The sequence below is a fragment of the Coregonus clupeaformis genome, chromosome 1 (assembly GCF_020615455.1).
Source record: "Coregonus clupeaformis isolate EN_2021a chromosome 1, ASM2061545v1, whole genome shotgun sequence".
NCBI lineage: Eukaryota > Metazoa > Chordata > Actinopteri > Salmoniformes > Salmonidae > Coregonus > Coregonus clupeaformis.
The window spans coordinates 89,052,680-89,067,716 of NC_059192.1; the positions used below are offsets into that span (position 1 = coordinate 89,052,680).

The window sequence follows — 15,037 nt, forward strand, 5'->3', positions numbered from 1 at the left end:
GAGCCACCTTTTGCAGCAATTACAGCTGCAAGTCTCTTGGGGTATGTCTCTATAAGCTTGGCACATCTTGCCACTGGGATTTCTGCCCATTCTTCAAGGAAAAACTGCTCCAGCTCCTTCAAGTTGGATGGGTTCCGCTGGTGTACAGCAATCTTTAAGTCATACCACAGATTCTCAATTGGATTGAGGTCTGGGCTTTGACTAGGCCATTCCAATACATTTAAATGTTTCCCCTTAAACCACTCAAGTGTTGCTTTAGCGGTATGCTTAGGATCATTGTCCTGCTGGAAGGTGAACCTCTGTCCCAGTCTCAAATCTCTGGAAGACTGAAACAGGTTTCCCTCAAGAATTTCCCTGTATTTAGCGCCATCCATCATTCCTTCAATTTTGACCAGTTTCCCAGTCCCTGCCGATGGAAAAACATCCCCACAGCATGATGCTGCCACCACCATGCCTCACTGTGGGGATGGTGTTCTCGGGGTGATGAGAGGTGTTGGGTTTGCGCCAGACAAAGCGTTTTTCTTGATGGCCAAAAAGCTCAATTTTAGTCTCATCTGACCAGAGTACCTTCTTCCATATGTTTGGGGAATCTCCCACTTGGCGAATACCAAACGTGTTTGCTTATTTATTTCTTTAAGCAATGGCTTTTTTCTGGCCACTCTTCCGTAAAGCCCAACTCTGTGGAGTGTGCGGCTTAAAGTGGTCCTATGGACAGATACTCCAGCCTCCGCTGTGGAGCTTTGCAGACCCTTCAGGGTTATCTTTGGTCTCTTTGTTGCCTCTCTGATTAATGCCCTCCTTGCCTGGTCCGTGAGTTTTGGTGGGCGGCCCTCTCTTGGCAGGTTTGTTGTGGTGCCATATTCTTTCCATTTTTTAAATAATGGATTTAATGGTGCTCCGTGGGATGTTCAAAGTTTCTGATATTTTTTTTATAACCCAACCCTGATCTGTACTTCTCCACAACTTTGTCCCTGACCTGTTTGGAGAGCTCCTTGGTCTTCATGGTGCCGCTTGCTTGGTGGTGCCCCTTGTTTAGTGGTGTTGCAGACTCTGGGGCCTTTCAGAACAGGTGTGTGTATATATACTGAGATCATGTGACAGATCATGTGACACTTAGATTGCACACAGGTGGACTTCATTTAACAAATTATGTGACTTCTGAAGGTAATTGGTTGCACCATATCTTATTTAGGGGCTTCATAGCAAAGGGGGTGAATACATATGCACGCACCACTTTTCCGTTATTAATTTTTTAGAATTTTTTGAAACAAGTTATTTTTTTTCATTTCACTTCACCAATTTGGACTATTTTGTGTATGTCCATTACATGAAATCCAAATAAGAATCCATTTAAATTACAGGTTGTAATGCAACAAAATAGGCCAAAACGCCAAGGGGGATGAATACTTTTGCAAGGCACTGTACATGGCGAGGCGTGGCTTAACGTGACCACACCCCCGAGTAGGGTACAGACGTGGTGGACTCCCTTTACTCCCATGTTAAACTGCCTACTCTACTCGTAACCAGACAACCGCTGTGTTATTCTTTATATCATTCTAGAAACATTTTGCTTGGTTTTGTCGTTTTTTAACATACTTCCAAGTCGTCTTAATCAACAAACTACGTCATACCTAAAAACACTTTTGATTCTAAACGTAATAATGTTAGCATGAACGGAGACTGTCGCACGGAATGTACGTCATGATTATCTGTCAGTCGATACCAATGGACTTTTTTCAGCTAGCTATTGTTAGCTAACTAACCCTGCTTTTATAGCTAAGATGCCGAAAAGCTGTTGCGTACTGTTTTTGCTTGAACATTAGTAGGAGAAATAGACCACCAAATCAAGTTTCATCAACTGCCCAAGGACCAGGTTAGACGAACCGCGTGGTTTATCAGGCTATACACCGCAATGATGATGATGATGGAAATCTGTGGGCTGAGGGAAACCCTACCCGGGGGGGCGTGGTCACATTAAGCCATGCCTCTCCATGTGTATCTATAGGATTCATCCAAGTCCTTTTCAGAAGCATATACAACAGAATACATTTAGTGTATTTCTCTTGAGTCCCTCTGCCTTACCCAAATGAGATAAAGTATGCCTCACAAATGGCTCCCTGTATAGTGCACTACTTTTGACCACATCCCTATTGGGGCTGTAGATTCATTGGCAGTGACTAGGAACAGTATGGAGCCCATTCACTATGTGATGGATTAGTGATGTTGGTCTTTTTAATGTGCACGACAGCCTGTCAATTACATCTAGCATTTCATAACCAGCTATCGGTATGGGGACATCTCTCTGTAGCCGATCCAAGCTTTAATCCATTCAGATACTGTTGCAGAAGCAGCACCTGGGGACATAATATTTCAGATGGGAAAGCTCCTATATCTGTCTGCAATGATATTTTACATTTTAATCATTTTAGCAGACGCTCTTATCCAGAGCGACTTACAGTTAGTGAGTGCATACATTTTTTTCTTTTCATACTGGCCCCCCGTGGGAAACGAACCCACAACCCTGGCGTTGCTAGCGCCATGCTCTACCAACTGAGCTACACGGGGCTACATTCATGATATGAATGTTGTTGATACAAACTTGCTTCACAGGTAGGATATACGTAAAAGTACATTGATGGACGTTATCTAGGCTAAAGGCCTACACAAAGCAAGAGTACAGGCCTAGCCTTACAGTATATCTGTTACCAATGACCAACCTGACTGTCCCCTGCCAGCTCTACAGCCCTACACTATATCTGTTAACAATGACCATCCTGACTGTCCCCAGTCTCGGTGGTAGTACGTCTTGACGTCTCGGTGGCAGTACGTCTTGACGGTCTCAGTGGCAGTACGTCTTGACAGTCTCAGTGGTAGTACGTCTTGACGGTCTCAGTGGCAATACGTCTTGACGGTCTCAGTGGTAGTACGTCTTGACGGTCTCAGTGGCAGTACGTCTTGACGGTCTCAGTGGTAGTACGTCTTGACGGTCTCAGTGGTAGTACGTCTTGACGGTCTCAGTGGCAGTACGTCTTGACGGTCTCAGTGGCAGTACGTCTTGACAGTCTGTGGCAGTACGTCTCAGTGGCAGTACGTCTTGACGGTCTCAGTGGCAGTACGTCTTGACGGTCTCAGTGGTAGTACGTCTTGACGGTCTCAGTGGCAGTACGTCTTGACGGTCTCAGTGGCAGTACGTCTTGACAGTCTGTGGCAGTACGTCTCAGTGGCAGTACGTCTTGACGGTCTCAGTGGCAGTACGTCTTGACAGTCTCAGTGGCAGTACGTCCCCCAACACAACACTACGACTTAATTCCTCCCTGCTTCTGCTCCCTCATAGATGATTATGTGTATACTGTAGTGCTATTTGTTGTCTTATGTAGCCTACCCCTGGCTGTACAATCAGTTTCTCTGTGTTTGAATGTAATATGACTTGTTCCGGTCATCACCAACAACGACTTTCTCTCTGGCTGCGTTCAGACAGGCAGCCCAATTCTCATCTTCTTCTTTTGACCAATCACATCGGCTCTTTTCAGAGCTGAAAATATCACAATTGGGCTGCCTGTCTAAACGTAGCCCAGGTGTCTGCTTAATGATTCAAATGTAGCCTAAATGTAGCGTGTCTGTGCTGCAGGTGTGGTGGAGGGGAACGTGGCTGCGGTCGAGGCCTACAAGTCCTCCTGCTAGCGCCATGCTCTACCAACTGAGCTACACGGGGCTACATTCATGATATGAATGTTGTTGATACAAACTTGCTTCACAGGTAGGATATACGTAAAAGTACATTGATGGACGTTATCTAGGCTAAAGGCCTACACAAAGCAAGAGTACAGGCCTAGCCTTACAGTATATCTGTTACCAATGACCAACCTGACTGTCCCCTGCCAGCTCTACAGCCCTACACTATATCTGTTAACAATGACCATCCTGACTGTCCCCAGTCTCGGTGGTAGTACGTCTTGACGTCTCGGTGGCAGTACGTCTTGACGGTCTCAGTGGCAGTACGTCTTGACAGTCTCAGTGGTAGTACGTCTTGACGGTCTCAGTGGCAATACGTCTTGACGGTCTCAGTGGTAGTACGTCTTGACGTCTCAGTGGCAGTACGTCTTGACGGTCTCAGTGGCAGTACGTCTTGACGGTCTCAGTGGCAGTACGTCTTGACGGTCTCAGTGGCAGTACGTCTTGACGGTCTCAGTGGCAGTACGTCTTGACGGTCTCAGTGGTAGTACGTCTTGACGGTCTCAGTGGCAGTACGTCTTGACGGTCTCAGTGGCAGTACGTCTTGACAGTCTGTGGCAGTACGTCTCAGTGGCAGTACGTCTTGACGGTCTCAGTGGCAGTACGTCTTGACAGTCTCAGTGGCAGTACGTCCCCCAACACAACACTACGACTTAATTCCTCCCTGCTTCTGCTCCCTCATAGATGATTATGTGTATACTGTAGTGCTATTTGTTGTCTTATGTAGCCTACCCCTGGCTGTACAATCAGTTTCTCTGTGTTTGAATGTAATATGACTTGTTCCGGTCATCACCAACAACGACTTTCTCTCTGGCTGCGTTCAGACAGGCAGCCCAATTCTCATCTTCTTCTTTTGACCAATCACATCGGCTCTTTTCAGAGCTGAAAATATCACAATTGGGCTGCCTGTCTAAACGTAGCCCAGGTGTCTGCTTAATGATTCAAATGTAGCCTAAATGTAGCGTGTCTGTGCTGCAGGTGTGGTGGAGGGGAACGTGGCTGCGGTCGAGGCCTACAAGTCCTCCGGCGGTGACATCGCCCGTCAGATGACGTCGGACGAGGTCCGTCTCCTGAACCGTCCCTCTGCCTTCGGCGACGGCTTGACCCTGGTCCACCTGGCCATCCGCTTCCAAAGACAGGACATGCTGGCTGGCCTCCTCACTGAGGTAAAGCGACATTTTAAATACATAATAGACCAGACCCTGATCATTTTCCCCACATGGACCGACTAGCTATTTAGAACAGTACCAATTGTCCTAATGGCTCAAACGTAATGTGATTACAAGTCAGGGAGACAAAAAAATCAGACTGTACTCGTTCGTCACAAATCAGACATCTTGAAATCCATCCTTAAGTTTTCCAGGAAGATGGTTGAAGGGAACGCTTTCAGTTTTCACCACAGTGCTACTGACAGGAGATTTAAAGGGGGTAAAATCTTAAATGCACAGCAGTGCCCATATAACAAGGCTTGACATTCATTTTTATTTTGCAAGTAGGACAGAATCTTTTACTCCAAATGCTCAAGTCAGTTTGTTGAAGATAAATGTCTCTTAACGTCATGTTTCCATCATTGTAATGATGCAAGGAACTACTTTACAAAATGGAAATGCGTTACTGTCTTTATCACCACCAGAATGTTGCCTGCACTCTGCCTATTGGCTTCTGATGCATAATCAAGCCTGTCTCAAAATACACCTGGAGGATTGGTAGCCTATGAAATACTGCAACATTACAATTACAACCAAATACTTTTTATGTCTTTTTATAAAATAATTCCCTCCAGGGCTCGAAATTAATGGTGGCCTGTCGTCCCTGGGACGACATAAAATATATACGGTTCAAAACAGACTCTGGGACAGTTCTGGGACCACATCCAAAATTCATACAACCACCGCACATATATATATATATTTTTTTTTTTAAAGCAATGAGGCTGACGCAACGTATCAGACCGTTTTAGCTGAAAATGTTGCAAAAGTTTTTTTTTGTTGTTTTTTTTCTTCAAATCATAAGCTCAACAATACGCACATGGCTGTAGGCTATGCGCGAATGTTCCAAAATGCAATTAGCGGGAACATTGTTCTCAATGCGTGAGCGGTTTCACGTGACGGAGATGAAAATATCTGTTCGAAGTTAAGAAAGGGGAGATCTAAAGGTGCATTAACTAGCATGGGTCACTAATGGGACTAGGATTATGCCTTTGGCTGCTGGACCATAAAACAACGTTGATTTGAAAACCAATAGAACATGAGAAATGCTGGTTTCAATGGCATATTAAGTGTTTTATTAAATAATTGCCTCAACATTTCTATGGTCGTATTTTGACTAGGCTACTTTGAAACAAAGTAAGACATGCTTCATAAAATGACATACACTACCGTTCAAAAGTTTGGGGTCACTTTAGAAATGTCCTTGTTTTCCATGAAAACATACATTAAATGAAATATAGCAAAATGAATAGGAAATGTAGTCATTGGCAAGGTTAGAAATAAGGATTTTTAATTGAAATAATAATTGTGTCCTTCAAACTTTGCTTTCGTCAAAGAATCCTCCATTTGGAGCAATTACAGCCTTGCAGACCTTTTGGCATTCTAGTTGTCAATTTGTTGAGGTAATCTGAAGCGATTTCACCCCATGCTTCCTGAAGCACCTCCCACAAGTTGGATTGGCTTGATGGGCACTTCTTACGTACCATACGGTCAAGCTGCTCCCACAACAGCTCAATAGGGTTGAGATCCGGTGACTGTGCTGGCCACTCCATTATAGACAGAATACCAGCTGACTGCTTCTTCCCTAAATAGTTATTGCATAGTTTGGAGCTGTGCTTTGGGTCATTGTCCTGTTGTAGGAGCCCAGTTCACATCACACGTGTTGCGTCATGTGTAAGAACAGCCCTTAGCCATTGGCCAGATACCACCACCCCCTCGGGCCTTATTGCTTAAGTATAGGATATGACAGGATTAACTTTAATGTCCCGAATGGGTAAATGGTCTTGGACGCAGAACTGCTGTATACAAAATAGACACGGGTCATTACACACTCAACATAATACGTACACTGCACATTACCCCTGTCATAGGCTATTTAATGTGCTGGAGGACAATGTACAGACTGAATTTAATGTCAGGTTCAGGACAGTGTATACCATGAATCTAATTGCAGTGGAATATTTTTGGACAATGAGGCTTTCTTTGGTTAAAGAAAAAAACAAACAAACAAAAACACTTGTATGCATTCACTAACTGTAAGTCGCTCTGGATAAGAGCGTCTGCTAAAATGACTAAAATGTAAATGTACAGTGGGGAGAACAAGTATTTGATACACTGCCGATTTTGCAGGTTTTCCTACTGACAAAGCATGTAGAGGTCTGTAATTGTTATCATAGGTACACTTCAACTGTGAGAGACGGAATGTAGAACAAAAATCCAGAAAATCACATTGAATGATTTTAAAGTAATTAATTTGCATTTTATTGCATGACATAAGTATTTGATCACCTACCAACCAGTAAGAATTCCGGCTCTCACAGACCTATTCGTTTTTCTTTTAAGAAGCCCTCCTGTTCTCCACTCATTACCTGTATTAACTGCACCTGTTTGAACTCGTTACCTGTATAAAAGACACCTGTCCACACACTCAATTTATTTTTTTATTTTATTTTATTTATTTATTTTATTTCACCTTTATTTAACCAGGTAAACCAGTTGAGAACAGGTTCTCATTTACAACTGCGACCTGGCCAAGATAAAGCAAAGCAGTGCAATAAAAACAACACAGAGTTACATATGGGGTAAAAAAACATAAAGTCAAAAATACAACAGAAAATATATATACAGTGTGTGCAAATGTAGCAAGTTATGGAGGTAAGGCAATAAATAGGCTATAGTGCAGAATAATTACAATAGTATTAACACTGGAATGCTAGATGTGCAAGAGATTATGTGCAAATAGAGATACTGGGGTGCAAAAGAGCAACATAAATAACAATATAGGGATGAGGTAGTTGGGTGGGCTAATTTCAGATGGGCTGTGTACAGGTGCAGTGATCGGTAAGGTGCTCTGACAACTGATGCTTAAAGTTAGTGAGGGAGATAAGAGTCTCCAGCTTCAGAGATTTTTGCAATTCGTTCCAGTCATTGGCAGCAGAGAACTGGAAGGAATGGCGGCCAAAGGAGGTGTTGGCTTTGGGAATGACCAGTGAGATATACCTGCTGGAGCGCAGACTACGGGTGGGTGCTGCTATGGTGACCAATGAGCTAAGATAAGGCGGGGATTTGCCTAGCAGTGATTTATAGATGGCCTGGAGCCAGTGGGTTTGACGACGAACATGTAGTGAGGACCAGCCAACAAGAGCGTACAGGTCACAGTGGTGGGTAGTGTATGGGGCTTTGGAGACAAAACGGATGGCACTGTGATAGACTACATCCAATTTGCTGAGTAGAGTGTTGGAGGCTATTTTGTAAATGACATCGCCGAAGTCAAGGATCGGTAGGATAGTCAGTTTTACGAGGGCATGTTTGGCAGCATGAGTGAAGGAGGCTTTGTTGCGAAATAGGAAGCCGATTCTAGATTTAACTTTGGATTGGAGATTCTTTATGTGAGTCTGGAAGTTGAGTTTACAGTCTAACCAGACACCTAGGTATTTGTAGTTGTCCACATACTCTAGGTCAGACCCGTCGAGAGTGGTGATTCTAGTCGGGTGGGCGGGTGCCAGCAGCGTTCGATTGAAAAGCATGCATTTAGTTTTACTAGTGTTTAAGAGCAGTTGGAGGCTACTGAAGGATTGTTGTATGGCATTGAAGCTCGTTTGGAGGTTTGTTAACACAGTGTCCAATGAAGGGCCAGATGTATACAAAATGGTGTCGTCTGCGTAGAGGTGGATCTGAGAGTCACCAGCAGCAAGAGCAACATCATTGATATACACGGAGAAAAGTGTCGGCCCAAGAATTGAACCCTGTGGCACCCCCATAGAGACTGCCATAGGTCCAGACAACAGGCCCTCCGATTTGACACACTGAACTCTATCTGAGAAGTAGTTGGTGAACCAGGCGAGGCAGTCATTTGAGAAACCAAGGCTATTTAGTCTGCCAATAAGAATGCGGTGGTTGACAGAGTCGAAAGCCTTGGCCAGGTCGATGAAGACGGCTGCACAGTACTGTCTATTATCAATCGCGGTTATAATATCGTTTATGACCTTGAGCGTGGCTGAAGTGCACCCGTGACCAGCTCGGAAACCGGATTGCATAGCGGAGAAGGTACGGTGGTATTCGAAATGGTCGGTGATCTGTTTGTTAACTTGGCTTTCAAATACTTTCGAAAGGCAGGGCAGGATGGATATAGGTCTGTAGCAGTTTGGATCTAGAGTGTCACCCCCTTTGAAGAAGGGGGATGACCGCGGCAGCTTTCCAATCTCTGGGGATCTCAGACGTTATGAAAGAGAGGTTGAACAGACTAGTAATAGGGGTAGCGACAATTTGGCGGCTAGTTTTAGAAAGAAAGGGTCCAGATTGTCTAGCCCAGCTGATTTGTAGGGGTCCAGATTTTGCAGCGCTTTCAAAACATCAGCTGTCTGAATTTGTGTGAAGGAGAAGCGGGGGGGCATGGGCAAGTTGCAGCAGAGGGTGCAGAGTTGGTGGCCGGGTTAGTGGTAGCCAGATGGAAAGCATGGCCAGCTGTAGCAAAATGCTTGTTGAAATTCTCGATTATTGTAGATTTATCGGTGGTGATAGTGTTTCCTAGCCTCAGTGCAGTGGGCAGCTGGGAGGAAGTGCTCTTATTCTCAATGGACTTTACAGTGTCCCAAAACTTTTTGGAGTTAGTGCTACAGGATGCAAATTTCTGTTTGAAAAAGTTAGCCTTTGCTTTCCTGACTGCTTGTGTATATTGGTTCCTAACTTCCCTGAAAAGTTGCATATCGCGGGGGCTATTTGATGCTAATGCTGTACGCCACAGGATGTTTTTGTGCTGGTCAAGGGCAGTCAAGTCTGAGGAGAACCAGGGGCTATATCGGTTCTTAGTTCTGTATTTTTTGAATGGGGCATGTTTATTTAAGATTGAGAGGAAATTACTTTTAAGGAACAACCAGGCATCCTCTACTGACGGAATGAGATCTATATCCATCCAGGATACCTGGGCCAGGTCAATTAGGAAGGCATGCTCGCTAAAGTGTTTTAGGGGAGCGTTTGACAGTGATGAGGGGTGGTCGTTTGACCGCGGACCCGTTACGGACGCAGGCAATAAGGCAGTGATCGCTGAGATCCTGGTTGAAGACAGCTGAGGTGTATTTAGAGGGTATGTTAGTCAGGATGATATCTATGAGGGTACCCATGTTTACGGATTTAGGGTTGTACCTGGTAGGTTCGTTGATAATTTGCGTGAGGTTGAGGGCATCTAGCTTGGATTGTAGGATGGCTGGGGTATTAAGCATATCCCAATTTAGGTCACCAAGCAGTACAAACTCTGAGGATAAATGGGGGGCAATCAATTCACATATGGTGTCCAGGGCACAGCTGGGGGCTGAGGGGGGTCTGTAGCAAGCGGCAACAGTGAGAGACTTATTTCTGGAAAGGTGGATTTTTAGAAGTAGAAGCTCAAACTGTTTGGGCACAGACCTGGATAGTATGATAGAGCTCTGCAGGCTATCTCTACAGTAGATTGCAACTCCACCCCCTTTGGCAGTTCTATCTAGACGGAAAATGTTATAGTTGGGGATGGAAATTTCAATCAAACAAGACTCCAACCTCTCCACAATGGCCAAGACCAGAGAGCTGTGTAAGGACATCAGGGATAAAATTGTAGACTTGCACAAGGCTGGGATGGGCTACAAGACAATAGGCAAGCAGCTTGGTGAGAAGGCAACAACTGTTGGCGCAATTATTAGAAAATGAAAGAAGTTTAAGATGACGGTCAATCACCCTTTGGTCTGGGGCTCCATGGAAGATCTCACCTCGTGGGGCATCAATGATCATGAGGAAGGTGAGGGATCAGCCCAGAACTACACGGCAGGACCTGGTCAATGACCTGAAGAGAGCTGGGTCCACAGTCTCAAAGAAAACCATTAGTAACACACTACGCTGTCATGGATTAAAATCCTGCAGCGCACGCAAGGTCACCCTGCTCAAGCCAGCGCATGTCCAGGCCCGTCTGAAGTTTGCCAATGACCATCTGGATGACTGATGAGACAAAAATAGAGCTTTTTGGTCTAAACTCTACTCGCTGTGTTTGGAGGAAGAAGAAGGATGAGTACAACCCCAAGAACACCATCCCAACTGTGAAGCATGGAGGTGGAAACATCATTCTTTGGGGATGCTTTTCTGCAAAGGGGACAGGACGACTGCACCGTATTGAGGGGAGGATGGATGGGGCCATGTATCGCGAGATCTTGGCCAACAACCTCCTTCCCTCAGTAAGAGCATTGAAGATGGGTCGTGGCTGGGTCTTCCAGCATGACAACGACCCGAAACACACAACCAGGGCAACTAAGGAGTGGCTCCGTAAGAAGCATCTCAAGGTCCTGGAGTGGCCTAGCCAGTCTCCAGACCTGAACCCAATAGAAAATCTTTGGAGGGAGCTGAAAGTCCGTATTGCCCAGCGACAGCCCCGAAACCTGAAGGATCTGGAGAAGGTCTGTATGGAGGAGTGGGCCAAAATCCCTGCTGCAGTGTGTGCAAACCTGGTCAAGACATACAGGAAACGTATGATCTCTGTAATTGCAAACAAAGGTTTCTGTACCAAATATTAAGTTCTGCTTTTCTGATGTATCAAATACTTATGTCATGCAATAAAATGCAAATTAATTACTTAAAAATCATTCAATGTGATTTTCTGGATTTTTGTTTTAGATTCCGTCTCTCACAGTTGAATTGTACCTATGATAAAAATTACAGACTACAAGCTTTGTAAGTAGGAAAACCTGCAAAATCGGCAGTGTATCAAATACTTGTTCTCCCCACTGTATCTCCTGTAGCAAGTCTATTACTCTCAACTTGAATTCCTTTAACTGGATAAAACCGTCAAAATTCAAAATTCTGGAGGTTACTCCAGGAGCAGCAGTGTGCCAGAAAATGAAAAAGGTTTCTTGTCATAATGAGTCTCTCCTCCCCTCCCTCCGTCCGTCCCCCCCGTGCAGGTGTCCCAGCAGACAGCGAAGTGTATCCCTGCCATGGTGTGTGGTGAGCTGACGGAACAGATCCGCAGGGAGATCGCTGCCTCTCTGCACCGACGCAAAGGAGACTTCAACTGTTACTTCCTCTCTGACCTGGTCACCTTCACACTGCCCGCAGGTGACCCGCCTGCCCTGTCTCTACCGCACACCGAGCCGTTTGTCCTCCGTCGTTCCTCGGCGATGATGAATTGACGGTCAACACAAAGCCGTAGGCCAAGTGTCCGAGGGGAGATTGTTCATCGTGATAAAAATGTGCAAAAAGGACGGAAATGTTTGATCCAGTTTCTAGTTGTTCTGTATATAAAATACATTTATGAAGTATGTTTAAGTGTATGAATAAACATAATGTAGGCGGTCCTTGTAGGTACAGTAGGTCGTCGTAGTGAGGGAGAGAGAGACTGCATCCAGTCTTTTCCCGCCGGCATAATATCTTCATTGAGATTTCAGAGACGTGCACTTAATTGTACACACCACACACACACACACACACACACAAACACACACTGTAGAGTTCCTGGTTGTATTCTGTTTCAGAGCAGCCTGCGAGGGTGAGATGAAGGATTGTGCAGGGTTCAGCAGAAGATTTGAAATGTATTTCTGTGCAGGCGGAGCTTGGCTTCAGGCCACTACAGTGAGAGCTCTCTGTCAAGTCGGTGTATTCACTATTGAGCCAGATAATGGCCACCAGTGTTCTCGTCGGTGTATGCAGTTAACCATGCAGCTACTGTCCTTTCAGAAAGTATTCATACCCCCTTTGATTTATTCCACATTTTTGTTGTTCCAGCCTGAATTCAAAATGGATTAAATAGATTTATTTTCTCTCAACCGTCTACACACAATACTCCATAATGACAAAGTGAAGACATGTTTTTAGAAATGTTTGCAAAAGGATTGAAAATGTAATATCTCAATTACATAAGTATTCAAACCCCTTTTCTCTGACACTCCAAATTGTGCTCAGGGTGCATCCAATTTCCTTTCATCGTCCTTGATGTCACTACATCACTTCGTTTTGAGTCCAACTGTGGCCAATTTTTAAAATGTTTGGACATGATTTAGAAAGAAACACACCTGTCTATATAAGGTCCCACGGTTGACAGCGGTCTGTCAACAGTCTCTACAGCACTTCAGTGGTCCTCTGTAGCTCAGCTGGTAGAGCACGGCGCTTGTAACGCCAAGGTAGTGGGTTCGATCCCCGGGACCACCCATACACCAAAAAAAAATGTATGCACGCACGACTGTAAGTCGCTTTGGATAAAAGCGTCTGCTAAATGGCATATTATTATTATTATTATTATACTTCACCAATCTGGGCTTTATGGGAGAGTGGCCAGACGGAAGCCACTCCTGAGAAAAAAGCACATGACAGCACGCCTGGAGTTTGCAAAAAGGCAAAGAGCATAAGGCAAAAGATTCTGTGGTCTGATGAGACAAATTGAAAAATTTTTGGCCTGAATGCAAAGCGTTATGTCTGGAGAAAACCAGGCACAGCTCATCACCCGTCTAACACCATCCCTACCGTGAAGCATGGTGGTGGCAGCATCATGCTGTGGTATAGTGGGGTGTGAAAACTTTTGAAAACGAGATATTTCAGTATTTCATTTTCAGTAAATTAGTAAAAATGTCTAAAAACACGTTTTCACTTTGTCTTTATGGGGTGTGTGTGTGTGTGTGTGTGTGTGTGTGTGTGTGTGTGTGTGTGTGTAGATGGGTGATGAATTTGTTATTTCATCCATTTTGAATTCAGGCTGTAACACAACAAAATGTGGAATAAGTCAAGGGGTATGAATACTTTCGGTGTGTGTGTGTGAAGAGCATTTTTACTGTTCAGTCACTGTTGGTAAAATGTAGACCATTTTATGGAGCGGCATTACAAGCATGTCTTTTCTCAGTTCTGCTATTCTCACCATGACCGTTTTGATTTGTGGTGTTAGGCAGGCAATATAGGCAAATGGGAACAGGGGGGCATTTGAAATCGAGCTGATTTTTTAAAAATATATTTGCAGTTTTAAAAAGTCACGTAATTCCTCGCTATCTCTCGTCGTGTGTGTTCCTGCAGACATAGAAGACCTGCCCACTGCAGTCCAGGAGAAGCTGTTTGACGAGATGTTAGATCGAGACGTACAGAAAGGTAAAAAGATCTCGGAGGATTCTTGATATCTCCTGGATATTTCTGAATATCTCCGTCAACCCCATGCCGGGATACATACTGTATGTTGTAGATTTACCATTAGAATCAAATATGTGTTAGATATGAGGTGTGTGTGTGTGAACCTTTTGCGTCCGTCTCTCAGATGACCAGATAAAGTGATGGAGAGGAGCTCCTTTAGGAGCCACAATCTGCTCCATGAGAGTCAACTGTGTGCCATATATACACTGAGTGGACAAAACATTAGGAACACCTTCCTAATATGGCACACAGTTATATGGCTGGATGTTCTTTGTGTGGTGGACTGTTCTTGATAAACACGGGACACTGTTGAGCGTGAAAAACCCAGCAGCGGTGCAGTTCTTGACACACTCAAACCGGTGCGCCTGGTACCTACTACCATACCCCGTTCAAAGGCACTAGAAATATTGTGTCTTGCCCATTCACCCTCTAAATGGCACACATACACAATCCCATGTCTCAATTGTGTCCGGGCTTAAAAATCCTTCTTTAACCTGTCTCCTCCCCTTCATCTACACTGATTGAAGTGGATTTAACAAGTGACATCAATAAGGGATCATAGCTTTCACCTGGATTCACCTGGTCAGTCTGTCATGGAAAGAGCAGGTGTTCCTAATGTTTTGTACACTCAGTGTATGTTAGGTGTGAATGTTGTGGGTGGTCATTCTGCATCAGTCAGTCTTTCAAATGAGCAGGTAAAAAAGAGAAGAGCACTCCTTTAGGAGCCCCAATCTGCTCCTCTCACCAGCTAGCTAGTTACCTCACCCCCCTCTCCTCTCACCAGCTAGCTAGTTACCTCACCCCCCTCTCCTCTCACCAGCTAGCTAGTTACCTCACCCCCCTCTCCTCTCACCAGCTAGCTAGTTACCTCACCACCCTCTCCTCTCACCAGCTAGCTAGTTACCTCACCCCCCCTCTCCTCTCACCAGCTAGCTAGTTACCTCACCCCCCTCTCCTCTCACCAGCTAGCT

At 44.8% G+C, this 15,037-nt stretch overlaps 1 protein-coding gene and 1 non-coding gene across 3 annotated transcripts in view; one reads left to right on the forward strand and one right to left on the reverse strand.

Annotated features, from left to right (window-relative positions):
- Nucleotides 1-2,492: 2,492 nt before the first annotated feature.
- trnaa-agc lies at nucleotides 2,493-2,566 on the reverse strand. The gene has a single exon. It is a non-coding gene; the product is annotated as a tRNA-Ala (tRNA).
- Nucleotides 2,534-15,037, forward strand: part of LOC121578291 (ubiquitin thioesterase ZRANB1) — a 41,679-nt gene continuing 29,175 nt past the window's right edge. Inside the window, exons 1-5 of one of the 2 annotated variants that reach the window (XM_045223267.1) lie at nucleotides 2,534-2,610; nucleotides 3,629-3,757; nucleotides 4,711-4,898; nucleotides 11,861-12,014; nucleotides 13,956-14,027. In XM_045223267.1, coding sequence (XP_045079202.1) covers nucleotides 3,730-3,757; nucleotides 4,711-4,898; nucleotides 11,861-12,014; nucleotides 13,956-14,027 — 442 coding nt within the window. In that variant the 5' untranslated portion in view covers nucleotides 2,534-2,610; nucleotides 3,629-3,729. Of the gene's footprint in view, nucleotides 2,611-3,628; nucleotides 3,758-4,710; nucleotides 4,899-11,860; nucleotides 12,015-13,955; nucleotides 14,028-15,037 lie in introns of those variants that run through there. The other variant, XM_045223268.1, reaches the window with a different exon arrangement.